Genomic DNA, 14,627 nt, shown 5'->3' with positions numbered 1-14,627 from the left:
CGTGTATTAATTATCACCTGAAGCATTTAAATTCCTGCTTTGTTTTCTTTTACATAATAGCCAGGGACTGGGAATTTCACTGGGTACCCGCAGAATCATGTAGCACTGTAATGTTTTGTTGTCCTTCAGGAAGGACACTTGAATTGTGTCCATGAGCTTTATTGTGACCAATTTAAAATACATACATTCTTTTAAACTAAAGAACACAGTGGTTCCCAAGTTGAAATGGCTTCCTGAGTTACTCTCTAATTAGATTTTGTTTTTTTTAATGTCTGCCAAGCTTGTTATATGAGCAGAATTTGGCAGGAGAGAGCTTGGACCATCCCAGAAACATTTAATCATATAGGCAGCTTAATCTGTGTCAGAGGACAGTACATTATTGAATGAAACATCCCAGTCATTCAGCACTCTTTAACAGCTGGAGCAACTGTTGAATGACTGGTCTGTTCAAGAAAGACTTTGAAAAGCAGTTATGTAACAACATTTTCACCAGAGTATAGTGTCCAGACCATAGATGTGAAACATTCCTCCCTGTCAGACATTTCATCTGTTATTGGAGTCATTCTTTATCAGTCATCTTTTTAAAAAAATTACATGTTTTTCTTTCCATACAGTAAGGTATATGTATGTAAGGAATCTGGTTTTAGTGTTAAATCAAAAAAATTTCCCACCCTCCCTCAAATCCATATATGGAAACTGCAGTTAAACCTGAAAAAAAATGGATGTTTAATAGTATCCCTGAGAGGCCAATTTCTGTCTGTCTTAGTCTGCATCTTGATGTTGTTATGTTACTGTTAATTCAAGCAGGTGGCTCAAATTTTCAATGCTAGTCACCTTACAATTAAAAGACCTTCAGCTGACCATTCACTGCCAAAAAGATTCACTCAAACTCATGTTGTATGTAATGATTGCAGTTGGAAAATTACAGTAGAAGCAACAAGACTGCAAATGCATTGAAGATACAGCTGGTAGTGCAGCTCAACTTTTTCAAGTTAGAGATTGATTCCATGTGTTTTATGACTGCTGCAATGGAGTTTGTAGCAGAACTGTGCTACAGAATCTAAGCTTTCATTTAAAAAAACAAAACCTGTATTTCTAACCTTTAGGGTTGCAAAGGTATAGCCAGAAACAGGTAACTCTAAAGGAGGTGTGCACATTCCCACTCATCTCAATAGCGTATTGATTACAGAACCTAATGATAATCATTTACATTTTAATATTTATCTGTTTCACTAAAGATTATTTTACCAGAGACCCCTATTTTATGTGTTTATTCCATACTTCCATCTCACTCCACTTTGCTGGCTATCAAAAGTTCCAGCTTATCATATGGCAATTTATACAATTCATTTGCGTTTTTTCAGTACAAAAACTGAAAACATAGAGGCAGAGAAAAATAAGATGAATTTGTTCTGAATTTTTCTAATTTGATTGCATATTTTGTAATTCCAAGGACTCTCTCTGGAGGGCCGTACTCTTTCCCACATAGGATATCCACTAATTGGGTGGTAGTTCTTGGTCGCTAGCATATAGGCATGCAAATTGCTTGATGCTTTCAGGTGCTGAGAAGGTCTTCCTTATCTGATATTTGTGTTGTCAAGATCTTCTTCTAAAGGGTCTGGAATCCCTTTGATTAAAGTTTTACGTATGAAAGGAACACCACTTCTTGTTGCATAACTTGTTGTCAGTTACTGAACCTGGAGGAAGACATTTGATCTGGGAATCTGGCTACTGCATTTGTTGCCATGGAGCTGATGGAGAATCTTATGGCACCTGTGATAGTGTGTAGCACAGGAAGAAACTATTGAAGTCCTATTTAATGTTTGCCAGGGATCTTCTAATGTTCATCAACAGCTTCTTGAATTCTTTTAGCTAGGCAAAGGAAAGCTTCAGTTGAACAGTAAAGCTGAGGTGGAAACTTGCAAGGATCACAGAGTCCCCTCCCCGAGACTCTGCCTCTTCCTGCCCTGCTCCGCCCTCTCCCCCCAGCACCTCCCACCCGCTGCCAAACAGCTGATCAGTGGTGGGTAGGAGGCGCTGAGGGGAGGGGAAGGAACTGATCAGCAGGTGGCTGGTGGCTGCTGAGCACCCACCTTTTTTTTTTTTTTTCTCCAGCCCCAGAGCACCCATGGAGTTAGCATCTACGCTTCTGTAACATAATCATGAAATGAATGCATCTCCTTTGGAGAAGGTTTATCCCTCTCTGGACTGAAAGTGTTTGTGATGGGTTGGGTCACAGAAACCCTGGGGGGTTGCCACGTGATGTTCCAAGACTACTACTGCTCCTGCTTTCCTGCCCTGTCAGCTTAGGACTTCAGTGCCCTGCCTGGTTTGAGCCAGACCCTCTAGCCTGCTGCAAACCCAGACCCAGGTCTGAACCACGTCCCCTAACATCTGAAGGCTTAATTAAAAGCAACTTAGGAAGTTTTTCTGTCCTTGACACTCAGATGCCCAACTCCCAATGGGGTCCAAACCCTAAATAAATCTATTTTACCCTGTATAAAGCTTATACAGAGTAAACTCAAATTGTTCACCCTCTATGACCCTGACAGACACAGCTGTTTCCCTCCCCCCCACCCCCCAGGTATTAATACATACTCTGGGTTAATTAATAAGTAAAAAGTGATTTGATTAAATACAGAAAGTAGGATTTAAGTGGTTCCAAGTAGTAACAGACAGAACAAAGTGAATTACCAAGAAAAATAAAATAAAACACGCAAGTCTATGTCTAGTAGGGCAATAAAACTGAATACAGACAAAAACCCCACCAGTTCCAGTAATCTTTCTTTTACAGACTAGTCTCCTTCTAGTCTGGGTCCAGCAATCACTCACACCCGCTATAGTTACTGTCCTTTGTTCGTTTCTTTCAGGTATCTTTGGGGGTGGAGAGGCTCTCTCTTTAGACAGCTGAAGACAAAATGGGGGGATCTCCCAGGGGTTTAAATAGGCTTTCTCTTGTGGGTGGAGACCCCCTCCTCTCTCCTATGCTACAAAATGGAGTTTTGGAGTCACCTGGGCAAGTCACATGTCCATGCATGACTGAGTTCCTTACCAGCCAAGCCACATTCCTGGGAAAGCCCACATGTGGACTGGCATCTCCAAACGTATTGTTGGCATAAGCGCTTCTTGATTGGGCACTTACTGAGAATAGTCTTTTTTCTCAGGAAACTGACCAGCTGCTTCACTAAAATCTACTCAGAATCAAACAAGTATGCAGCCAATATTCATAACTTCATATACAAAAATGATACATGCTTGCAGATAGGATTAATAGATTCAGTAGATCATAACCTTTACAGAAATATGTTACATGGCATATGTAGTATAAAACACATTCTAGTTATGTCATATATAAATTCATAAGTATATTTCCATAAAGCCTGATAGAGGGCACCATCACAATGTTGTTTCTGGATGTATGGACAGCGAATCCTGATTTCTTTTTTCTCTTGGATGGAAATATGATTTTTAGTGATTCCTGTATGTTCTTTTCCTCTGTCTGCTTCATTCCAAAAGACTAGGTAATCCTTGTCATCAGTGTTGCAGTATACTTGGGGGGAGAGATGTTCTCAAGTACCTGTTTCTCACTTTTAGGATCACCTGAAGCCTGAAAGTTACCCTCTTGAGATATAAGGAATCTGATGATATAGCATTAGAGTAGTCCATTTCTTTTGGGTTTGGCCTTGTTCAGCCTCGAGGCACCCATGATTCAGATAATTTATGGTGTTCATCTTTTTTTTTTTTTTTAACCTTGCCTCCTTAGTTTTCCTATCTGTTTTCAGTTCAGGGGGTGACCCTTGGTGGACTCTCTGGGTGAAAAGGGTTTTCTCCTTTATGATCAGAATCATAGGGAGAATGTCTGGGAAGGGGACAAGAGCTATGGATGATCCATACTAAAGCTAGATGAGAGTGTCTGGCCCTTTTTTCCTGAGTAGGAAGACTTGCCCTTAGAGTAAGAAGACTCTGCTTTGACTTGCCCATAGAAGTATATTTATTTGCATTAGTGATTATCTTACCCCCTTGAACATAAGAATGACCATACTGGGTCAGACCAATGGTCCATCTAGCCCAGTATCCTGTCTTCTGACACTAGCCAGTACCAGATGCTTCTAAGGGAATAAACAGAACAGGCAATCAGTTAGTGATCTATCCCCTGTCACCCATTCCCAGCTTCTGGGAAACAGAAGCTAGGGACACCCAGAGCACAGGGTTGCATCCTTGACCATCTTGGCTTAAGGTTATTGATGGACCTATGCTCCATGAACTTATCCCATTCTTTTTTTGAAGACACTTATGGCCTTCACAACATTCCTTGGTGACAAGTTCCAGAGGTTGACTGTGTGTTGTGTGAAGAAGTACTTCCTTTTGTTTGTTTTAAACCTGCTGCCTATTAATTTCATTGGGTGACCCCCTAGTTCTGTCGTCTTCATATTCTTCACACCAGTCACAATTTTATAGATCTCTATCACATCCCCTCTTAGTTGTCTCTTGGTAGATTGCTGCTCCGATTCCCCTCTCCACACACACAAGTGCACTGATGCTTGAGTTAGCCACCCGCTGAGTATGTTTTGTTCTCTTTCTGTGCCTGCTGTCAGTTACTTCAACTGCTGCCAGTGCTGAAGCTATTTAAGGAGGCAAGACTGCTCCCCTGACTTTCTTCTTTTCAAGCTTGGAGCTTTGTTAAACTGGATCAGCTTCTAGCAGCAAGGGCATTTTGGTCCCAGTGATTCACCAGCTGCAGCAGAGCCCCAAGCGAGGAAAAACTACAGGAATTTCTCCAAAAGAGAAGAGAAAAAAGGTAGAGAAAGGATAGAAGATAAAAGAAAATCACTGCTGGAAATCCCAGAGATAAAGACAATGATAAAGAAAGAGGAGCTGTAAGGTACACAATAGCCTCTGAATAGGGCCAGACACATCTTGAGAAAGCTGCCAAGCAGATCCATAGATGCAGGTTTCTGCTAACTGACAGGTCTAGCTACCTTTGTTGTGCAAGAAGCAACAAACGCATCATCTCAAAGGAAGAACATGTTTTCCCCTATGATCTAACTTGGAATTTGAACTCTAGTCCTCCAGTTGTTAAGTGCCAATAAACTACCCTGTGGAGCCGCCTAATCTTTTGTTGTTTGAATAGCAGCTGTTGTCTGAGCACTGAGCTGAATGCCATTCTGCTTTCAGATCTTGAATATGCAGATGGTTTGGTCTTGTTGGCTCAGTTTGGTGAATCGCTGCAGCTGATGGCCAGTCTGGTGGGGCAAGAAGCAGTGTACCCTGGTCTGGTTGTGGATTCAGATAAAACTGAGTGCCTGGCTATTACCATCAAGTGTCCTCCAGCTCCATATTATAGCCCACTCAATATTAACAAGCCAAGACATTGAACAGGAGGCTGGTGGTGGCCGCGGCAGCGGCCGTGACTCCCTTACAATCTTTAGCCTGATGGAGACCTCAGTTCAATTCTCCCCTCTGCCCGTTGTGGAGAAGGGATTTGAGAAGGGTCTCCTATGCTAGAGGAGAGAGTTCTAGCTGCTGGGCTATGGGCTATTCTGGTGTGGGTTTCCAACAGTCTCTCTTGTTGAGCTATTCCGCAGTGTATAAAATACTTGAATAGTCATTAGCACATCATCAGAGTGCCTCTCTAGCCTGGTGGTTAGTGCACTCATAGGACAGGCATGTTTACCCAAGTTCATGTTGCTGATCCAATAATTATTTAATTATTTAGACACAGTGGAACACCCTTTAGCAGGTGAGCCTGAGAGACACCTATACTAGAATATTTCATAACCCTGCGAATGGGGCACTGTCCTGCAATATAGGAGTCCTCTTGCTGCTGCTTTGTGACTCTAGCCCAGGGATTCGCAACCTGTGGCTTGCGGCCTGCCAGGGTAAGCCCCCTGGTGGGCCGGGCCGCTTTGTTTACCTGCCACATCCGCAGGTTCAGCCCATCGCAGCTCCCACTGGCTGCGGTTCGCCGCTCCAGGCCAATGTGGGCTGCGGAAAGCAGCGGCCAGCACATCCCTCAGTCCGCGCCGCTTTCGGCAGCCCCCATTGGCCTGGAGTGGTGAACCGTGGCCAGTGGGAGCTGCGATTAGCCAAACCTGTGGACGCAGCAGGTAAACAAACCGGCCCGGCCCGCCAGGGAGCTTACCCTGGCAGGCCACGTGCCAAAGGTTGCCAATCCCTGCTCTAGCCCTACATTTCCTTTGCTTCTATTTATAAAAAGTTCCGGGGGAGGGGTTTCAGGTGACTAAAAACAAAATTTTGGTCAACTTTTTCAGGTCACCTAAATGTTTTGAAATTTTTGGTTCAACTCAAATCTGTTTCCCCTTGGTTTTTGGAACTGCCAGCGAATTGAAAGATCAGTTATTCGTTAATTTCTAGATAACCTTCCACTAAGAGAATAGAGGCAGTATGTTAAGATCAGAGCAACAGGGTAACAAGGTTTCACAACACCATATATTGATACAAAATAACTATTGTTCTTTCCAGTTCATCTAACTTCCTTCCAGACGTTATAGCTTCTCCCTGCACCACCATCACTTGTATTCCATTTCTGTATTTTATGCTTTGTAGGTTCAGATGCTCAGCAAGCAGCATCTCTTGGGTGAATGGAAATACAGTATTATATTGTGTTTGCAGAAAAATGGATGGAAAACATAAATGACTTCATAGACTCCACAGCAGTAGGACTGCAATGTGTATATAAAATGTAAATCATAAGCAGAGAAACTTCATCACCCTGTGCAACTGGCATTTAATGACTGCTTAGTCCTCTGGTCAAATGCTAGCCAAAGCCTTGTTTTTGTTACCCTCCACACTGCTCACTCTTCCCCCATCTCACTTCTAACAAAGAACGTTTGCCCCTTCTTGTCCTAAAATTACAAGGTGTTTTTTTCAGAATAGAAGTGCAGATTTCCAACAAAGGAGTAAACAAGTGTACAAAGTGAAATCGAAATCTCAGTAGCGTGGCAAAGGAGGACGTTATTAATTTGCCTTCAAGACTGATTAAGTTACTTTATTTAAATACACAGTTTATTCCAAACTACATTAAGGTTTATGGACCTGTCAGTATTATAGAGAGTTAGAGTTGGCAGGAACAATACACGAGAGAGGTGCCATTAGAAAGGTGCACAGAATTGTGTAGAGAGAAGGAAATCCGCAAATACACAATGATGAAAGCCGCCAATCTCCTCTACAAGGCAGATGCTTTGGGTAGAGCATTTTGCATACTTAGGTAGAAGTTAGATACCATCTATCAAATAAGCAAACCTCAAAATACTCTCACAAAATAGCTTAATGAAAATATATTATGTAATTGGGATAGTACTCAAACATCAGTAGCATTCTAAAGTGGATTAGATGGATGGATATATAGACCTGAGATTCCACTTTGTGAGTAACTCTTTGCACATATGTATCAGTTTACACCTTCAAAGCACTTATTTGGCCTCATCATGTCTCTGTGGGGAAATTGAGATTGAGGGCATCATCTTGAAAAAGCATAGGCCCCTTTTGCCTGCACAAAAAACGTGAATGCTGTAGCACACCTAGGTTATCTGATGGATTTACCAGGATTGCAGCTGCAGTTAACTTGTTAAATACCTTTGCTCGTCATCACAATCACATAATGTGCACATATTTGCATCCAGATCTCAAGCTTCTGTAATTTTTGATTTGAGAAATTAAGTGATTTGCCCAAGACCACCAGCAAGTTGGATCAGAGCCAGGGTTAGATAGTTTCTATCCTTCAGTCTATATTGCTCTTTCCATTTAACAATGCTCTGTTACCTACCACCAGTGGCAGTGTCTATAGGATATGAATCAGAAGACTACTATCTGATCATTAATAATTCAGTGGCAATTTTCCTGAATAAGGGTATTAACACAGATTTCTTCCAGTTTGATTAATTGTATTATATCTGCCTAATATTGCCCCTTTGGTTTTAGTTTTACATGGTATTATTTCTTGTCCCAAACCTCCTTAGGCTGTTAAATAGCTGTTGTGCTTTACCCCAAAAATAGCTGCATTTCACTGTTGAATCATCCTTGCATAGCCTTTGCCAATATCACAAGTTGCTGAGAGGCTTAACTAATGGTTGTAAAATATACTATTGTTACATCCCCTTCCCCATGTAACTGGTTTGGTCTGTAGCCCAGCAGAGATTTTGTCTGTGCTGCCCTGATTTTAGAAATAGTTTTTCAACTCTGTTCAGGTTCAGTAGGAAATTACAAATATTTTGGTTTTGTTCGCCATGATAATATATCTTTAAATGATAGGGCTGGAATAACAGCATTGTTACAGCCTTGTTACATAATATGTTTCTTGGCCACTCTCACTCCTGTCTGCCTGTGAATAGTAGGAGCCAGTCAGCTCATTACAACTTCAAAAGAGCACCTGAAAAGCTACCTCTCTAGATAAATCAAAGGAGGAGTAGACTTGGGAAGAACTTTTGGATCTTGGAGCATGGCCTACACTTTCTTAAACACAGCACTAAGTGAAACTGACTAACTTCTGTACATTACAAAACTGGATTGTATCCTGTTGCTGGTTCCCATGTGCAGAGCCTAGCATTAGCCTACCAGTTTTATCTGTGAAGAAATCTCTCTTCCAGCTGCCCTTACAGGGCATATATAAAGCAGAGAGGGAGGAGTTTAAGATTCTTAACTCTCTTAAATTGGGCATAACCTTAGAAGATATGGTATCTTCACAATAACATGAAATGCCATTTTTGATGATTATGATGTTTTAGGTGCCATGGAATTCAAAATATCATTGCACCCAGAGCAAGACAATACTCTGTTAAATGACTGTTGATAATTATTGATCATATTGATTATTGCATTAGAAAACTAATTTTTAACAGATTTCCCCCTCCCTGTACTTGTAATTTTTCACACACAAACCAGTGGGTATGTTCTTGATTTAGGTTTATAACCTGATTTGTTAGCTGGTCTTTGAATCCATATGCTTTTCTGGTGAAGTAGTGATCCTTTCTTTTTTTAACTTTCCCCTTGTAGCTGACCTGAACAATGTCAGATTCTCGGCTTACAGAACTGCCATGAAACTTCGAAGACTGCAGAAAGCGCTCTGCTGTAAGTATATGCCTGTGCTTTATAGACTTTCTTCTCGTCTCTTCTGCCAAAAGGGCAAACCTGTTTGGCAACTTTTAGAAAAAAGAAAATATTTCATGAACAAAAGTCTGTCAACTACATGAACACTTTGAACCAGAATCATTGCCTCTATTTTTCAGTTTTGTACCACTCAAACCTGCCTCAGACAAAGTTAAGACAAAAGTATAAATCTGATCCTAAGTTAACAATTTCTAAATGTTACCTAAATAAACAGGCTAAGATAGGAATTTTTGCCACCCTCATTACCGAAGTGCCTGAGAACGTCTCACCAGTGCTTTATAGGTCTGTTAATGTCTAGAGCATTCTATAGTGGCATTAATCTTAAACATGAGTATGAACCCAAGGTCCTGGGTGGGCTTGTACAACCCACACTGAAACCTGTACCACCACCACCCCATCTTCATCGCTAGTTTTAGCCACACTAGCTAAATTAAAGCTAATGTGTGTATGCCTACACGGGCTGCAATCACACCTCTGAATACAGTATACACCTACCCTGTGTCATACTTGGCTGTGTATTCACATTGGCTAGTTACCTACTTTATTATGGATCATAGTTTCCTTATTAGACCAATCAAACACAAATTAAACAGTTTTAAATGCCATGTGAAACTGTTGTGTAATATTTTAATTTTATTCATTCACTTTTAGTTGTAGACAGAGTTTAATTTCTGGTATAGTTGCAGACATGTTTCTACTGTCTCTTCTGTTTCAGCCTGGGATCTGTGTTCACATGCTCTTTGGAACTGTGTCAAACCTCAGTATCTTTAAGCATATTCACTATGGGGCTGAGGGAGGGGTGAGTTAAAATGAGAGGTTTCACTAATGCACAGAGTTAATCCTTGAAAGTCTTGCATTAATGAACACTTTCGACAGTAACTGAAAATTCTGGCAGCATAATGAAAGATGGGAGAAGAATTGCCAAATCCCTACAAGCCCACGCAATGTTTCTAAACTCGTATAATTTGGAATGTTTTGCCAATATTAAAATAGTAATAAAGAATTAGTAATGAAATTCTTAGAGATTAGAAATATAAATATCCATTCTTAATATGATTCCTCTCCCCCAGTTTCATCCCCTGAAAATGTGCAGGATAGCAATATACTATTCCCATCTTTTTCTTTCTTTCTTTAAAAATATACTATTTGTAGTTGCCAGACTATTTCTGAATATGTAAACGCCAAATACAAATATGTTCCAATAAGTTGCGTCTAGCCATGAATCTGCTGTGCTTCTTACTTGGAACTATACAAACTTATTTAATCTTTGTATAGTATAGACTTGTTAAGGTTTATGTTTTGCATCAGTCCTAAATTTTATAGAGAGTTTCAAGAGTGGGATAAGAACTAAACATTGATGGGCTTTTCCATTACAAATGGGAGTCTATTCTGACCCTGTACCATTCTATTGATTCTATAGACCTTTCTAAAGTGTTGATTTCCCATGGGAGATCCACTTCAAGAAACTGTTTATGAATTACATGGTTCTCACCGGACAGCTTGAATATATAAGCGTAACTGAGACACTTTTGTGCCTGAACATATGGAACCTAAAACACTTTTTGGGCCAGATTTGGATTTTGTTTACCTAGTTCCACACCTGGGTAACTCTGTTGAGTGTGATCAGAAATAGGTTCTTAGATTTCAGAAATGTTAACTACCTGGGTGAGAACCTGGCTCCACTGATGTCAATAGCATAACTCCTACTGATTTCAATTGGACCGGGATTTCACTCCCAGTGTTCATAAAAGCTTTTTCTTCTGTTTATCTTCTGTCCATTCAAAATAATAGAGAAAACTAGATGCTGGATTAATCTCATATTGTGCTGCTGCTTCCACATTTTTTAGAAATTCTCAATTTGTTAGACTAGCTATTGCAGGACAACTGTTTCTTTTATAAACTTTTAAGAACTGCCCTGCCATACGATTATATTTATACTGGCACACAATTCCTTCTTTCTCATACTGTCTTATGGTATGTTTATGGTACAGTTTGTCTTTATATAAGTGTTTACTTGAGGGCAAATGAAGATTTTCTGAGATCCAGATGTTTTAACAGACATGCAGTGGCACCTATACTAAATACCTAAGCACATTCTTCACACTTGTATCCATAGAGAGTTGTTTGAGGAGTCTGGATAACTATTTGTGCTCACTATTTGAGAAGCAATATTCCTGCAAAGAACAAAGACACCATCATTAAATAGTCTTATCTTACAATATCACCAGCATTTGTGAACCCAATTTAATTATGCAGCAAAGTTATTATTGAGTTTTTTTACTGTTTCTTTCAATTTGGCACTAATAGAAATTGAACATTATTTTGGATCTCAAGGCATCAAGACATAAGCAAGAGAGCTCAAATTTCCAGTTGAAGTAATTGCTTTTATCTCCTTCCTTTTTACTTGATCTTTGAAACTTGGTGGGGAAGGAGAGAAATCTTGGATTGTTTTCGTTTTCTGCAAATCCACCAAATCTGTAAAATACAAGACATTTTTCTTTTGAGGTTTGTTTTTATTTCCCAGTCAGATTATATTTACCTCATAGAAGGCCTTGAGAGCTGGAGATATGTCCTGTTTCTAAATGTCAAAAATGAAAATGCTTTAAAATAATCAACTATACTTAGACTGTTTGTTTTGTGCCTTTACAGGATTTTGGGAAACTAAGTGTAAGAATGAGTTGAGTATAGTTTATATGTGTATGTATGTAAAGGTATATTAAGGCTAAAAAGAGAAATATAGAAAAAATGATGATGATCCTGCACAAATAAATTCATGTGCTGATAAATGTTTGCACATGGTATTACCCTGAAATATTCTCAGATGTGGCTCCAGCCTCCCAGCACTATAGCATATTATGTACACACTAGATATAATCATTTCACCATTGCTTTTAAATGTACATTCCCCTTTGATAATCACATCAAAGCATGTTCATTTTCTTGTGTACAGAATTGCTTTAAAAATGTATCCTCTTTAAGTGCAATCCGCATCTGAACATTATGATGTCAATAAAATTCACTTTGTTCTACAAGCCTCTCCTGGAGATTCAACAAGAGAAAAATATGCAGTAGTTTCTCTACCAATTATCTTCTTTTGCTCTATGTATACTAACTAAATTAAAAGTTTACTTATATATCAACAGAGAACATCAGGTTTACTCATGGGATGACCTTGCATTCTGTGAGATCCCTGTATGATTTTAATTACCAGCCATATTTAGTTTCCCTCAGTTTCAGTATGTGATTACTACTGAGTATCTCTTTTTCTTTTCTGAGTATTTTTTATCTTTTTTTATCTGATGAAGTTAGTTCTAGCCCGTGAAAGCTTATGCCCAGATAAATTTGTTAGTCTCTAAGGTGCCACAAGGACACCTCATTGTTTTTTCTTACTGAGATAGTTGTCAGCTTTCTCCCTAAAACTTGCCTCTCGTGCATTGTCCTTAGATTTTCCCATGCTTCAGATCAGATTACGAGTACCATTTTACAGAATAGGTCCCCCCTTGCCCATGTCTTTGATGGGGAATGTGAGTTGGCCTTAAGCACAAACACCCACTTCTATCTCTCTCTTTAAAAGCCAAAGTACTGTTTACCATGGCTGGGATACAAATATCTAGAGGCTGATCAGTGCACAAACTGCCAGTTTATCTAAAATAATTGGCCGAGCCTTACACTCAACTTGATGGAATTTCTCTATTTGTCTGTTAAGATGTAACATGATGGCTTTTGAACACTGCATCCAATTAATTTCAAAGCTTCAGGGAATGTTCTAGGCATCAGTGGGCAGAACCCTATTGATTTTTTGTGAAAACTGGAAAACCAGAGTATGTGCAATGAGCTCGGCCTACAGAAACTACACAGTGTGCAACCCGTTGGGTTTTAATTGATTAAGTTAAGACCAGTGCAAACCCCCAGGTAGGGACACACAAATTGATTTACAACTCTTTTGTATCTGTTCAGTTGACTGCATTAAGCCACGTTATGGGGGTTATGTCTCAGGATATGACCATGCATGTGGGTCCATATTTTGGGAGGAGTCTGAGTCTTATATCTTGGAGGGAAAATGGACCTCCAGTACTTTTCCCACTAAGCTCCTGATGCCTTTGTGGGGCGAAGTCCAGGAGGAGTAGAAGTTGTCCTACAGCAGAGTCTGGTATCACACCACCCCATGTGTTATTAGATACCCATATATGATAGACTTCAAGACGAGACCGAAGGCTTGATAGATAAATAGAGCACATTTAAAGCATTTTAAGATTCTGCCACGTATTAGTGTTAAAAGCGTTCCCAAAATAGAATGACTCATGTTTATCTGTAATCACATGTATAATTGAGCTGCCACCCAAATGCTTGAAGGGTCCACTTAATTACCATTGATTCATTGTCACACAGGAACTGAGCATGCAACCTAAAGCTAAAGTTAAAGGTGTTGTGAATGCAGTGCTGCATTTCGAATTTGACTAATAAATTGTTACTAGAGAGAAGCATCTTTCTATGATCCTTAGAGATGGGGCTGATAAATAGGCTGTTGTTGAACAAGACACACATCTTAGGATAGTTACCTTTTTACATATCCCTAAATGAGATACAGTCTCCACAATAAAAATGCTTTATATTTTTAAAAAAATTAAATGTATTCACTCCGTAAGCTAAACCTTTTAGTATGGCAGTAGGGTCATGTATATATCATTACATACTTTTTCTTTGCTTTAGGATTTGGGTACATGAGGCACATAAGCTAAGATTTTCAGATGTCCTTAAGGGGTTTAGGAGCACAAGTTCCTTTGATTTTTTTCAATGAGATTTGTATTCTGAAATTCCATAAGTACTACTGAAAATCCCATCCATATTGTATAACCCTTTGCAGATTATTCAGTGGCTGAGTCTGGAAGGCTAAAGTAGTGTCCTGTAGGACACAAAGAGCCAGATTCATTCTTGACGGAATTTAAAGTTGCATCAGAAGTGAATTTGGCCAATGTGACATTAAGCTATTGCTTCACTGTTAAAATCTGTTAAATTGTGAAGTATTGTTGCTTGTCAAAGCTCATTAAAAATCTTTATTTCAAAGAGAAGAAGCATGGTCTTGTGGTTAGGGCACTCACCTAGAACTTGGGAGATCTTGGTTCAGTTCCCAGTTCTGTCACCTAATTCCTATATGATCTTCACTTAGGGCTGGATTCTTCCAAACTTAATCACATTGAGTTATACCATACTCCGTGATTATCCTATTGAAATCAACTCAATGTGAGTAAAAGTGACAGGATTTGGCCTTCAGTCTGTCTGGTTTGCTTTCTTATCTGTGAAGTCAGTAAAACAATACTTCCACATTTCATGGAGGTGGTGTGGGGATAAAATATTTGTGAGGTGCTCAGATATTATGGCAGTGAGTGCAAATACAGATAGCCCTCATTATCTTGCTTTCTTGTATGATCCCCATTTCATTTTAAAATTCATCTCTCATAACACTGAAAATTGTTATCCTTTCAAGCTTAGAGGCAAAATAC

At 39.6% G+C, this 14,627-nt stretch overlaps 1 protein-coding gene across 13 annotated transcripts in view; it reads left to right on the top strand.

Moving 5' to 3' along the window:
* Nucleotides 1-14,627, top strand: part of DMD (dystrophin) — a 1,937,833-nt gene that overhangs the window by 1,855,340 nt on the left and 67,866 nt on the right. For 12 of the 13 annotated variants that reach the window (XM_073357918.2, XM_073357898.2, XM_073357881.2 and 9 more), the window contains one exon: nt 9,013-9,087. In XM_073357918.2, coding sequence (XP_073214019.2) covers nt 9,013-9,087 — 75 coding nt within the window. Of the gene's footprint in view, nt 1-9,012; nt 9,088-14,627 lie in introns of those variants that run through there. The other variant, XM_078854257.1, reaches the window with a different exon arrangement.

The sequence above is a fragment of the Lepidochelys kempii genome, chromosome 1 (genome assembly GCF_965140285.1).
Source record: "Lepidochelys kempii isolate rLepKem1 chromosome 1, rLepKem1.hap1, whole genome shotgun sequence".
Classification (NCBI taxonomy): Eukaryota; Metazoa; Chordata; order Testudines; family Cheloniidae; genus Lepidochelys; species Lepidochelys kempii.
The sequence above is the reverse complement of the archived record's forward strand: the minus strand, read 5'-3'. Positions and strand labels throughout refer to the sequence as shown.